Source organism: Pistacia vera, unplaced genomic scaffold (genome assembly GCF_008641045.1).
Source record: "Pistacia vera cultivar Batoury unplaced genomic scaffold, PisVer_v2 Contig749, whole genome shotgun sequence".
Lineage (NCBI taxonomy): Eukaryota > Viridiplantae > Streptophyta > Magnoliopsida > Sapindales > Anacardiaceae > Pistacia > Pistacia vera.
The window spans coordinates 525,754-539,713 of NW_022196611.1; the positions used below are offsets into that span (position 1 = coordinate 525,754).

At 38.1% G+C, this 13,960-nt stretch overlaps 1 protein-coding gene and 1 pseudogene across 1 annotated transcript; both read right to left on the minus strand.

The window, feature by feature from the left end:
- Positions 1–2,367: 2,367 nt before the first annotated feature.
- On the minus strand, positions 2,368–3,807 carry LOC116115644 (annotated as a pseudogene).
- An 8,556-nt stretch (positions 3,808–12,363) lies between these two features.
- On the minus strand, positions 12,364–13,960 carry LOC116115645 (UDP-glycosyltransferase 83A1-like). The gene is made up of 2 exons (XM_031401779.1): positions 13,445–13,960; positions 12,364–13,354 (listed from the first exon to the last, which is right to left on the minus strand). The coding sequence occupies exons 1-2, from the start codon at positions 13,923–13,925 to the stop codon at positions 12,471–12,473; spliced, it is 1,365 nt and encodes a 454-aa protein (XP_031257639.1). The 5' UTR covers positions 13,926–13,960; the 3' UTR covers positions 12,364–12,470.

The following is a 13,960-nucleotide window of genomic DNA, read 5'->3' on the forward strand; positions in this document are numbered from 1 at the left end:
TTCTCCATCTTTTGCTTGTTTTTCAATGATGAATCTTGATTCAGTTGTGTTTTTTTTATTTTATTTTGTTTTGAGTATGAATTGAGTTGTTTAACTAGGGTTTGATGTAACCTTGATACAATGATTCAATTTATATATTGATTTACTTGAGTTTTAATTTTATGATTGAGTGTTTATCTCTTTGTTTAATGACTTTTGGATGCTTGATCACTATTCAAATGTGTGTTGTTCACAATGAGACTAAGAGTGATTTGTGATTGTGCCTCTTGGGATAAATACCGTAGATTAGCAAACGCTAGAAATAGGTTTACCGATTTATGAAATCTAGATAGAATTCCATAAAGCTTAAAAAACTTTGAACTATTAATCTTCATTTTTTGGGTCGGAAGCTTAATAGAGATAAGTAGGAAAATATAGCCTGAGAAGATATGTTTTACAACTTAGAGAATTCGATTTTCAATCAAAGATTAGAACTTGGATAATAGATTCTATGATTTGGGTTAGCGTATCTAGGTGAAATCACACCCAACATTTTTTTTAGCATTTTGTTTAATTAGTTAAGGTTTTGGGTTTTGCTTTAATTTCATTAAATTCATTTATTTTCTTAAATTGTATTTAGTTCGTTAATTTTCCATCAATACAATTATTGTTGCTTCAATTAGACTTAAACTAGAGAATCGGTACTTAGTAATACTATCCTCGGGAACGATACTCTACTTATCATTTTATTACTTTTTGCAACTAGTGCACTTGCTACATTTGCATGTTTGTCAAAAAAACGCATTAGTAATCTCTTTGATTATATTAGATTAAGTGGATCGTTAGATTCCCGTGGTGTTTTTATCTCTTCACATTGAGAGGTTTTTCTACGTAACAATTTCTTGTGTTTCCTTGTAATTGGATGTTATTTTTCTTATGTTTTTACTAGTTGATTGCAAGTAGTGGCAGAGCGAGGGGGCCCTGTGGAAAAATCCTGGGTCCGCCACTGATTACATGTGCATATATTTCTTGTAGGGTTAGACAAAAAGTTTGAACAATTCGTGGGGGATCCCGCATAAAGACCCAGTTCCAAATTAGGAAGAAAGTTACTCTTTGGTTCGACGAGAGGTAGTACGTCATATCAACTTGAAAGAAGAGTAAAAAAATACAGACTTTTCAACAATGGTAGCTTAGAATATGAGTCGACATGACCAGACAAGATCCAACAACACCAACACACAAACAAAAGGTGCACTCACTGCAACAAATCAGGTCTACGAAAATCAAATGTTTTGAATTGGTTGGGTATCTAGAATAGTGGGACCATAGTCGTCATCAACAGAAGAAGAACTCAAAGAGAAATTGTACCTATGGCTGTTGAAACACGGATAGAGAAAGAAGCTACCGAGTAGTCCTCAACATATGTAGCAATTGCAGGAAATGATGATATAGTTCTCAAATAATGTCCACCTATTTCTAATGGTGCATGGATAAGTGATCTGATGCTACAAATCATGGGACATTTATTCTAGATAGATTCCCACCTTAAATTATCCTCACAAAAATTTGTTTCTACCGTCAATGGTGTATTAACTCAGGTCATTCGAGAAAGATTGTTAATTCTCAAATACACTTTCCATTTAGATTCCGTTTTAGTTGTCTCATCTCTAAGTTATAACTTTGTTAGTTTCTCAACTAACCAAAGCTTTATCTTGTGTGGTAATTTTCTTGCCTGAATGTTGTGTGTTAAGAGCATCGAATAAAGCAAACATTGGTTGTGGTATTAGACGAGGAAACCTGTATTACTTGGACTTGGATTCAAATAATTTGCCATATTACGTCAAGCACTGACAGTAAATGTTCTGACGAGGACAGACGGAAATCTGACATTTGGTTATACATCGACATCTCGGACATGCTTCGTTTGGTTACTTGAAAAAACTTTAATTACCTATTTTGGAGCAGTGGAAGAGTGACTCAAGTATTGCCAGATGCGGGACAGCTTCACTTGAACATAATTCTGACTGATAAACTAAGATTTGGTGGCCTGCATTTGGCTGTAACTCTACTCTTTGTCTAGTACTTGATTTTATTCTGATGCTGAACGCTTCTTTTTTTTCAAGTTGGCTTAAGGAAACGTTTGATTATTGTTTTAGTTTCCTTTTGTCTTTCCATATCTCTGTTTTGCTGTTTCTCATACACTTTCAGAGTTCATCCTTCACTGCCTGGTTATTTTGGATGTATGGCAAAGACATCTTCATGTCATTGTGAGACTTCCTAGTCAAGAAACACTTTTTTTTTTAACACTTTAAAGGAGGATATGAAAATTGATCTTGTCGATTCTTAAGAAAGTAAAACAAATTGTTACATTTTGCAAAATATGATCCCTTATGCCTTGATCCAATCCGGAAATTCTTAAAATTCTTGTTGGACTGACCAGCTTCTCTGACACCATCCATGGTTATTTCCTGGAGTTTCAGAACTCTTTCTTTATAACTTTCGTCACCAAGCACTTGGTCCACCTTGTTCTTGATTTCTTCTCGTGTGATGATCCCACTTTTGTTTTTGCTAAACTTTAATCCCACCTTCCAAACATCACAAATGTAGCTCTCATTAAGAAATTGGTCAGCAAAGTATGGCCAGCACAAGAAAGGGACTCCATTGCTTACACCTTCCATGGCGGAATTCCAACCACAATGGCTCATAAAACAGGCAACAGAAGGGTGACTCAGAACCTTCTGTTGCGGGGCCCAACCGATCATTTGGCCACGCACGGCGACCCTTTCTTGAAAACCTTTTGGTAGGCTTCATTTGCAGCATCAGTAATGTCGGCTCACAACCCACAGGAATGGCCTATTGGTGAGTTCCAGTCCTAGAGCTAATTCCTGGAATTGGGATTGGTCAAAAACTGTGAAGCTGCCAAATGCAACATAAATGACTGATTGGGGCGGCTGTTGGTCAAGCCATTTCAAGCAAGTTGAGTCTTCAGGCCAAAGTATCCTGCAGAATTTCCTAGGTGACTGCTTGCTAAAAGTGGTCCTATTGGAAGAAGTTGGGGAACCAACGTGAATGTCTGCAGGCTCAAGGTCAAATGTTGAGTTACAAATCAGGAATTCTGCCTTTTTCAGATATTCATTGTTTTCAACCATATATTAAGATGATTTTCTGTGCTTGAGCCGCCAATGCATGCCCAAACAAAGTTTGCGCTGTTGAATGTGGGCATGCCTGGAGCTAATTGGATCATCTGCTTTTCGACTGGATTCCTGAAGCGAATACAAAACTAGAGAATTGAGAACAGAATAGTGAGGATTATCTTGATGACTTAGATGATTCAGGAATTGTGAGGATCTTACCATCTTTGTCAATGATTCCGTCACCATCAACTTTGCGACACTGAAAGACATGGCCAGTAGTCCTGCTGCTGGAGCCCAAGACAACCGCCTTGATTTTCATCTTTTCTGCTACTTCAACACCCCATCCCATACTCCCATCAACAAGAATACAACTGACCTTATCACCGTCTTCTCTGTTGATATCTTCAATGAGCTTCTCCAGCTTTCCAGGCATGACGCGGAGAATCGCTTCAGTTAACTTCCCCAAGTCATTTCTATCCTCCCCTTCTTCCACTCCATCCGGGAGCGTTACCAAGCGGATTTGATCACCTATGCATGCTTTTCTTCTAGCGCATTCATGACTCTGTGTGATTGAATTCTGTGTTGACAAAGGTGATTCTGAAGCCATGCTGAACCAAGCGTTGTGAGAGTTCCAGTAAGGAATAACATGGCCTTGTGCAGGATAAGGTAGAGCAACAACATGTGGGCTGCACATTGTTAATGTTTGTAGGTTGTAATATTCCTCAGAGATTCAGCTGATGAATTAGTTGTGGTTTCCAAGTGTAAGTTCATGTTTCTTTATAGGGACATTGGTGGAAAGGCTGAGAAGCCAATGCTTATTATTTGTTGTCTTCTTGTGCATTGATGTTTAGAAACTCAAGTGGAGAATCTCCTAATCTCGTTTCTAGTTTTGATCGGGTCATTTGTTACACTTGTTTCTTTGTTATTAACTTAATTGCCCTGGTTTGCTTTATCCTTTTAGTTTATGCTGCTGATCTTGAGCAGTTTCATCGATTTTCTTGTTTTTCATGGTCACCTTCATGTGTAAGTCCGTTCATGAAAGATCTCACCTTGTTGCCGTTTTGACATCAACTTGGCTTCTTACTTATTTAGTCAGTTTCTTGTTGATGGGTCCTAATTGTCAAATCAAACTAAGTTCTGGTTCATTGGGTTAATCAAATTTTTAACCATATTAGTTTACTTTTTCTTTAATTTACTTAATCTAAATGAGAATTGATGGTGTAAATGCTAGTGCTCCTGGCATTTAGAACGAATCTCTTAATGAAATCAGCTGATTAGTCACAGTAATTATCAAATACCAGAACTCTAAGTTCTAAATAGTCATGTTCTTGACAATATTTTAGCTTGAGCAGAGGGCATTCCATCCCAAACCATTGATTCTGGCGAAGTTACAATCATGTTTGTGATGCCACAAAGTAGAAATTATCGGTGTTGAACATAGGCGTACACGTATTTGCTTTTGAACTTCATGTAAACATACTTCACCTAGTACGCGTGTACTTAGTCATGGTCTCCCAAGGTTATACAAGTGATCTTTATCACGTTCCGGGCTCTTCCAGGTTCCAGTCTCTTCTCCCAAGGTTCCTTCATTTCGGTACGACACCGGATGAATTTGATCTCTTATGTCAAGAATTGTACAGAAAACAAGAAGTTATTCTTCAGGGAAACACTGGAAGAATTGAGGACTGAGAAGCCGAGGCTTGATTTATTGTTTTCTTATGCACTGATTTTTAGCAGGAACCACAGTGGGAATCTCCCAATTTGTTTCTAGTGTTGAGGCCATTTGTTAAATTTGTTGTTTAGTTGTTGACTTGTTTGCCAAGGTTTGGTTTATACTCAGTCTTTACACTGCTGTTTACAGGTTAATTTCTGTAGCTTTCACGGTTACTTTAATAAATGTCATTCTCATGCAAGATTATTGATAATTTTATTTTGTTATTCCGTATTAAATTTTCTAGTTCTGTGTTTTAATACAACATTTAATCCCATTAATCCTTAAATATTAAGTTAACCAAATAAAAGATGGGGACCAATATAATTTCTCCATAGAATTCAAGGCAACCTCAAACTTTTGTGTGGCCAAAAATTGCAGTCCAGCATTGTCAAACTGGTATATATATAACAATTGTATGTACAGTATTGTAGCATATTTGTTCATATAACAGCTAAAAGAATTTCAGAAAAATGAGTAGTCCTCGTCCACATGTTTGGCTATACCATTTCCAGCACAAGGCCATGTAATTCCTTTACTTTAGCTTTAAAAGCTTGGTTAAGCATGGCTTCAGGTTCACATTTGTCAATACCGAACACACTCACAAGAGGGTCTTGAACGCATTTCAGGAAAAGGATTCTATAGCTGATGGAATCCATCTGGTATGGAATCCGGGGAGGTGAGCCATTGTTGATCTCATGCCTGGGAAGCTGGAGGAGCTAATACATGAGATGAATAACAATGTAGTCGATGAAGATGAAAAATCACTTGTGTCATTGCTGATTTTCATGTTGGAAAGGCTGTTCAAGTAGCAGAGAAAATGAATATCATAAAATAAAATTTATTTAGATGTTAAATTTGGAAGAAGAAGACTTGGATTAAACACAAAAAACTAAGACTTGATCCATTCAACGAAATTACTACATCCTGTTGGAGTGACCACCTTCTGTGACACTTTCCAGGGCCATGTCCTTGAGTTCCGTAGCCCTTGCTTTATAACTTTCATCACCAAGCAATTGATCCACCTTATTCTTGATTTCTTCTCGTGTGATGATCTCACTTTCGTCTCTGTTAAACTTCAATCCATGCACCTTCCAAACATCACAATGTAGCTCTCAGTAATGAATTGATCGGCAAAGTATGGCCAACACAGAAAGGGACCCCATTGCTTACACCTTCCATGGTAGAATTCCAACCACATGGCTCAAGAAACAGGCAATAGAAGGGTGACTCAGAACCTTCTGTTGAGGCGCCCAACCCAACATCTGTCCACGCGCGGCGACCCTTTCTTGAAAGCCTCTCGGTTGGCTTCATTTGCATCATCATCAGTAATGTCTGTCGCCTCACAACCCACAGGAATGGCCTGTTGGTGAGTTCAAGTCCTAGTGCTAACTCTTGGAATTGGATTTGGTCAAAATCTGTGAAGAGCTGCCAAATGCAACATAAATGACTGATTGTGGTGGCTGCTGGTCGAGCCATTTCAAACAAGTTGAGTCTTCTGGCCAGAAGTATCCTGCCGAATTTCCCTAGCGGTTGCTGGCCGAAAGTGGTCCTATTGGAAGAAATCGTGGAACCAAGGTGAATCCTGCTGGCTTGAGGTCAATTGTTGAGTTGCATAATAGGTAGTCTGCCTTTTCTAATACTTCATTTTTTTTGACTCTTTGATGAAAGAAAATTTTCTGTGTGGCCAAGTCGCCCATGCGTGTCCACGAAAAGTTTTCTGTGTTGATTCTTGGCATCCCTGGAACCAACTGAATCATCTGCTTTTTGACTGATGTTCCTGAAATGAGTATTTTGAGTGCAAATAAGAAAGAATTGAACGCGGATATATTTGTTCTGTATATATTAGAAGTTTAGAGCCATCTTCTCATTATTCTTTTATCCTGATTAAATATAGTCCCTATACTATTATCAATTCAGTCAGTTGATTAATGACTTGACCTGTATCAAGTTTCAAGAGAATAAACAAGAAATTATCAACAGAGGGTCTTACCATCTTTGTCAATGATACCATCATCAATGAACTTTGGGATACTGAAGGACAAGGCCTGGATTGCTGATGATGCAGGCCAAAAGACTGCTCACCGGATTTTCATTTTCTCAGCTACTTCAGTAGCCCATCCAATACTACCATCGACAATAAAACAAGTGATCTTGTCACTTTCTTCTCTGTTGATATCTTCTATTAGCTCCTCCAGCTTCTCTGGCAAGACCTGGTTAAGTGCTGCCGATAACTTCCCCAGGTTTCATCCCATCCGGGATCGATACCAGGCGGATTTGACCCCCTATAAATTTGCTTTCTTCTAATGCATTCACCCTCTTGTGCTTGTACTCTGTGTTCACAAATGTGACTCTGATGCGCCTAGCCAAGCATTGGGATTGTTTGATTTTGCTTTTTGTTCTATTTTGATTTTTAGGGTTTATTTGGATTGAGTAATTCGATTTGATTTGGGATTTTGAGAGTGAAACTTAACAAAATAAAATGAGTAATATTATAAATACAACATTTTTATACAATATTTCTCATATAACATGATATGGTGAAGATGATTGAATGAAAATTTATTTTTAATTTAAAATTAATTAATTATCTCTTACTATATAATGTCCTAAGAAATTATTGTATACATAATATTATGCAAATAAAATATATGATTTTGCTGAAGTGCTAAAACCAACGATAGAATGTTTGATTTTGGATAAGAGTGACGCAGGTGTGAGAGTGAGGGTGACAGTGGGGGAGGAAGAAGACAAGAGGGAGGTGGGGGCAATGTTAATTGGCGGCTTGAGAGTTGGGTTTGTGATTCTATTTTTTACTTTTTTTTTTTTTTTTAACAATAAAATATTAAATAATAATCCGGTAAAACCGGTTAATTGGTAACCGAATAGATAATGTGGTTCAGCTAGTAACCAGTTCAAGAGATAATTCGATCCAGTTTCAGTTTGGATTATCCCTTGAAACCGAAAAACCGGTTTGGTTTGAAAAGTAGGCAATTTGATTCGGTTAACCAAATTTTCACACCTCTAGTTAGTGACAAGTGAAACCTCTCCTGTCACCAATCCGTTAAAAAAATATAAAATGTATAAATTCATTTTTTCACACGTTGCACAAGAAAGCAATTAGTAGCAGTAGAATATAAATTGCAAGTGAATTTTAACGATAAATGTTGTGAAAAAATACCACCAATTAATTCTACGAAATTAGTTCTTTTGCCAACTTCAGGTTGTGGACAATCTCAGGATTATGCCTTCTTTTGTTATTAAGTCTAACTTAGGTTTTCTATTTTTGAAAGAAGTTAAAAGTCTTAGCAGCGTTACTTTTCCTTTCTTAATGTTGAGTCATAGTTCATAACAAAGAAGGTTTTGAGTTCAAACTTAGCATGGCCTATGAAATGTAACAGGAATTAATTGAAGATTAACAATGAATATGAGGAACAACATTTTGTTCAGAAACAATGATCCCTTAATACCGAAGTAGTGTCAACACCCCATCCCATACTCCCATCAACAAGAATACAACTGACCTTATCACCGTCTTCTCTGTTGATACTTCAATGAGCTTCTCCAGCTTTCCAGGCATGACGCGGAGAATCGCTTCAGTTAACTTCCCCTCATTTCTATCCTCCCTTCTTCCACTCCATCCGGGAGCGTTACCAAGCGGATTTGATCACTATAGCATGCTTTTCTTCTAGCGCATTCATGACTCTTGTGTGATTGAATTCTGTGTTGACAAAGGTGATTCTGAAGCCATGCTGAACCAAGCGTTGTGAGAGTTCCAGTAAAGGAATAACATGGCCTTGTGCAGGATAAGGTAGAGCAACAACATGTGGGCTGCACATTGTTAATGTTTGTAGGTTGTAATATTCCTCAGAGATTCAGCTGATGAATTAGTTGTGGTTTCCAAGTGTAAGTTCATGTTTCTTTATAGGGACATTGGTGGAAAGGCTGAGAAGCCAATGCTTATTATTTTTGTCTTCTTGTGCATTGATGTTTAGAAACTCAAGTGGAGAATCTCCTAATCTCGTTCTAGTTTTGATCGGTCATTGTTACACTTGTTCTTTTGTTATTAACTTAATTGCCCTGGTTTGCTTTATCCTTTTGAGTTTATGCTGCTGATCTTGAGCAGTTTCATCGATTTCTCTTGTTTTTCATGGTCACCTTCATGTGTTAAGTCCTGTTCATGAAAGATCTCACCTGTTGCCGTTTTGACATCAACTTGGCTTCTTACTTATTTAGTCAGTTTCTTGTTGATGGGTCCTAATGTCAAATCAAACTAAGTTCTGGTTCATTGGGTTATCAAATTTTAACCATATTAGTTACTTTTTTCTTAATTACTACATTATCTAAATGAGAATTGATTGGTGTAAATGCTAGTGCTCCTGGCATTTAGAAACGAATCTCTTATGAAATCAGCTGATTAGTCACAGTAATTATCAAATACCAGAACTCTAAGTTCTAAATAGTCATGTTCTTGACAATATTTTAGCCTTGAGCAGGGGCATTCCATCTCCAAACCATTGATTCTGGCGAAGTTACAATCATGTTTTGACAACAAAGTAGAAATTATCGGTGTTGAACATAGGCGTACACGTATTTGCTTTTGAACTTCATGTAAAACATACTTCACCTAGTACGCGTGTACTTAGTCTGGTCTCCCAAGGTTATACAAGTGATCTTTATCACGTTCCGGGCTCTTCCAGGTTCCAGTCTCTTCTCCCAAGGTTCCATTCATTTCGGTACGACACCGGATGAATTTGATCTCTTAGTCAAGAGATTGTACAGAAAACAAGAAGTTATTCTTCAGGGAAACACTGGAAGAATGAGGACTGAGAAGCGAGGCTTTTTGTTTTCTTATGCACTGATTTTTAGCAGGAACCAAGTGGGGAATCTCCCAATTTGTTTCTAGTGTTGGCCATTTGTTAAATTTGTTGTTTAGTTGTTGACTTGTTGCCAAGGTTGGTTTATACTCAGTCTTTACACTGCTGTTTACAGGTTAATTCTGTAGCTTTTCACGTTACTTTAAATAAATGTCATTCTCATGCAAGATTATGATTTTTAGTTTGTTATTTCCGTATTAAATTTTCTAGTTCTGTGTTTTATACACATTTTAATCCATTAATCCTTAAAATATTAGTTAACCAATAAAGATGGGACCAATATAATTTCTCCATAGAAATTCAAGGCAACCTCAAACTTTTGTGGCCAAAAATTGCAGTCCAGCATTGTCAAACTGGTATATATAAACAATTGTATGTACAGTATTGTAGCTATGATTTTTCATATAACAGCTAAAAGAATTTCAGAAAAATGAGTAGTCCTCGTCCACATGTTATGGCTATACCATTTCCAGCACAAGGCCATGTAATTCCTTTACTTTAGCTTTACAAAGCTTGGTTAAGCATGGCTTCAGGTTCACATTTGTCAATACCGAACACACTCACAAGAGGGTCTTGAACGCATTTCAGGAAAAGGATTCTATAGCTGATGGAATCCATCTGGTATGGAATCCGGGGAGGTGAGCCATTGTTGATCTCATGCCTGGGAAGCTGGAGGAGCTAATACATGAGATGAATAACAATGTCGATGAAGATGAAAAATCACTTGTGTCATTGCTGATTTTCATGTTGGAAAGCTGTTCAAGTAGCAGAGAAAATGAATATCAATAAAATAAAATTTATTTGAGATGTTAAATTTGGAAGAAGAAGACTTGGATTAAACACAAAAACTAAGACTTGATCCATTCAACGAAATACTTAACATCCTGTTGGAGTGACCACCTTCTGTGACACTTTCCAGGGCCATGTCCTTGAGTTCCGTAGCCCTTGCTTTATAACTTTCATCACCAAGCAATTGATCCACCTTATTCTTGTATTCTTCTCGTGTGATGATCTCACTTTCGTCTCTGTTAAACTTCAATCCCATGCCTTCCAAACATCACAATGTAGCTCTCAGTAATGAATTGATCGGCAAAGTATGGCCACACAAGAAAGGGACCCCATTGCTTACACCTTCCATGGTAGAATTCCAACCACATGGCTCAAGAAACAGGCAATAGAAGGGTGACTCAGAACCTTCGTTGAGGCCCCAACCCAACATCGTCCACGCGCGGCGACCCTTTCTTGAAAGCCTTCTCGGTTGGCTTCATTTGCATCATCAGTAATGTCTGGCCTCACAACCCACAGGAATGGCCTGTTGTGAGTTCAAGTCCTAGTGCTAACTCTTGGAATTGGATTTGGTCAAAATACATGTGCATATATTTCTTGTAGGGTTAGACAAAAAGTTCGAACAAATTCGTGGGGAGATCCCGCATAAAGACCTAGTTCCAAATTAGGAAGAAAGTTACTCTTTGGTTCGACGAGAGGTAGTATGTCATATCAACTTGAAAGAAGAGTAAAAAAATACAGACTGTTCAACAATGGTAGCTTAGAATATGAGTCGACATGACTAGACAAGATCCAACAACACCAACAACGACACTAACAAAAGGTGCACTCACTGCAACAAATCAGGTTATACAAAAAGCAAATGTTTTGAATTGGTTGGGTATCTAGAATAGTGGGACCATAGTCGTCATCAACAGAAGAAGAACTCAAAGAGAAATTGTACTACTATGGCTGTTGAAACACGGATAGAGAAAGAAGCTACCGAGTAGTCCTCAACATGTGTAGCAACTGCAGGAAATGATGATAAGTTCTCAAATATATGTACACCTATTTCTAATGGTGCATGGATAAGTGATTCTGATGCTACAAATCATGGGACATTTATTCTAGATAGATTTCCCACCTTAAATTATCCTCACAAAAATTTGTTTCTACCGTCAATGGTGTATTAACTCAGGTCATTCGAGAAAGATTGTTAATTCTCAAATACACTTTCCATTTAGATTCCGTTTTAGTTGTCTCATCTCTAAGTTATAACTTCTTGTTAGTTTCTCAACTAACCAAAGCTTTATCTTGTGTGGTAATTTTCTTGCTTGAATGTTGTGTGTTTAAGAGCATCGAATAAAGCAAACAATTGGTTGTGGTATTAGACGAGGAAACCTGTATTACTTGGACTTGGATTCAAATAATTTTGCCATATTACGTCAAGCACTGACAGTAAATTGTTCTGACGAGGACAGACGGAAATCTGACATTTGGTTATGACATCGACATCTCGGACATGCTTTGTTTGGTTACTTGAAGAAACTTTAATTACCTATTTTGTGAGCAGTGGAAGAGTGACTCAAGTATTGCCAGATGCTGGACAGCTTCACTTGAACATAATTCTGACTGATAAACTAAGATTTGGTGGCCTGCATTTGGCTGTAACTCTACTTCTTGTCTAGTACTTGATTTTATTCTGATGCTGAACGCTTCTTTTTTTTTCAAGTTGGCTTAAGGAAACGTTTGATTATTGTTTTAGTTTCCTTTTGTCTTTCCATATCTCTGTTTTGCTGTTTCTCATATCACTTTCAGAGTTCATCCTTCACTGCCTGGTTATTTTTGGATGTATGGCAAAGACATCTTCATGTCATTGTGAGACTTCCTAATCAAGAAACACTTTTTAATTTTTTTAACACTTTAAAGGAGGATATGAAAATTGATCTTGTCGATTCTTTAAGAAAGTAAAACAAATTGTTACATTTTGCAAAATATGATCCCTTATGCCTTGATCCAATCCAGGAAATTCTTAAAATTCTTGTTGGACTGACCACCTTCTCTGACACCATCCATGGTTATTTCCTGGAGTTTCAGAACTCTTTCTTTATAACTTTCGTCACCAAGCACTTGGTCCACCTTGTTCTTGATTTCTTCTCGTGTGATGATCCCACTTTTGTTTTTGCTAAACTTTAATCCCACCTTCCAAACATCACAAATGTAGCTCTCATTAAGAAATTGGTCAGCAAAGTATGGCCAGCACAAGAAAGGGACTCCATTGCTTACACCTTCCATGGCGGAATTCCAACCACAATGGCTCATAAAACAGGCAACAGAAGGGTGACTCAGAACCTTCTGTTGCGGGGCCCAACCGATCATTTGGCCACGCACGGCGACCCTTTCTTGAAAACCTTTTGGGTAGGCTTCATTTGCAGCATCAGTAATGTCTGGCCTCACAACCCACAGGAATGGCCTATTGGTGAGTTCCAGTCCTAGAGCTAATTCCTGGAATTGGGATTGGTCAAAAACTGTGAAGCTGCCAAATGCAACATAAATGACTGATTGGGGCGGCTGTTGGTCAAGCCATTTCAAGCAAGTTGAGTCTTCGGGCCAAAAGTATCCTGCAGAATTTCCTAGGTGACTGCTTGCTAAAAGTGGTCCTATTGGAAGAAGTTGGGGAACCAACGTGAATGCTGCAGGCTCAAGGTCAAATGTTGAGTTACAAATCAGGAATTCTGCCTTTTTCAGATATTCATTGTTTTCAACCGTAATATTAAAGATGATTTTCTGTGCGGTTGAGCCGCCAATGCATGCCCAAACAAAGTTTGCGCTGTTGAATGTGGGCATGCCTGGAGCTAATTGGATCATCTGTTTTTTGATTGGAGTTCCTGAAGCGAATACAAAACTAGAGAATTGAGAACAGAATAGTGAGGATTATCTTGATGACTTAGATGATTCAGGAATTGTGAGGATCTTACCATCTTTGTCAATGATTCCGTCATCCATCAACTTTGCGACACTGAAAGACATGGCCAGTAGTCCTGCTGCTGGAGTCCAAAAGACAACCGCCTTGATTTTCATCTTTTCTGCTACTTCAACACCCCATCCCATACTCCCATCAACAAGAATACAACTGACCTTATCACCGTCTTCTCTGTTGATATCTTCAATGAGCTTCTCCAGCTTTCCAGGCATGACGCGGAGAATCGCTTCAGTTAACTTCCCCAAGTCATTTCTATCCTCCCCTTCTTCCACTCCATCCGGGAGCGTTACCAAGCGGATTTGATCACCTATAGCATGCTTTTCTTCTAGCGCATTCATGACTCTTGTGTGATTGAATTCTGTGTTGACAAAGGTGATTCTGAAGCCATGCTGAACCAAGCGTTGTGAGAGTTCCAGTAAAGGAATAACATGGCCTTGTGCAGGATAAGGTAGAGCAACAACATGTGGGCTGCACATTGTTAATGTTTGTAGGTTGTAATATTCCTCAGAGA

Coding starts and splice junctions, on each gene's coding strand:
- LOC116115645 (XM_031401779.1), bottom strand. CDS start 13,925: ATGTGCAGCCCACATGTTGTTGCTCTACCTTATCCTGCACAAGGCCAT. Junction 13,355..13,444: donor CGGAATCATTGACAAAGATG/GTAAGATCCTCA, acceptor TATTCGCTTCAG/GAACTCCAATCAAAAAACAG.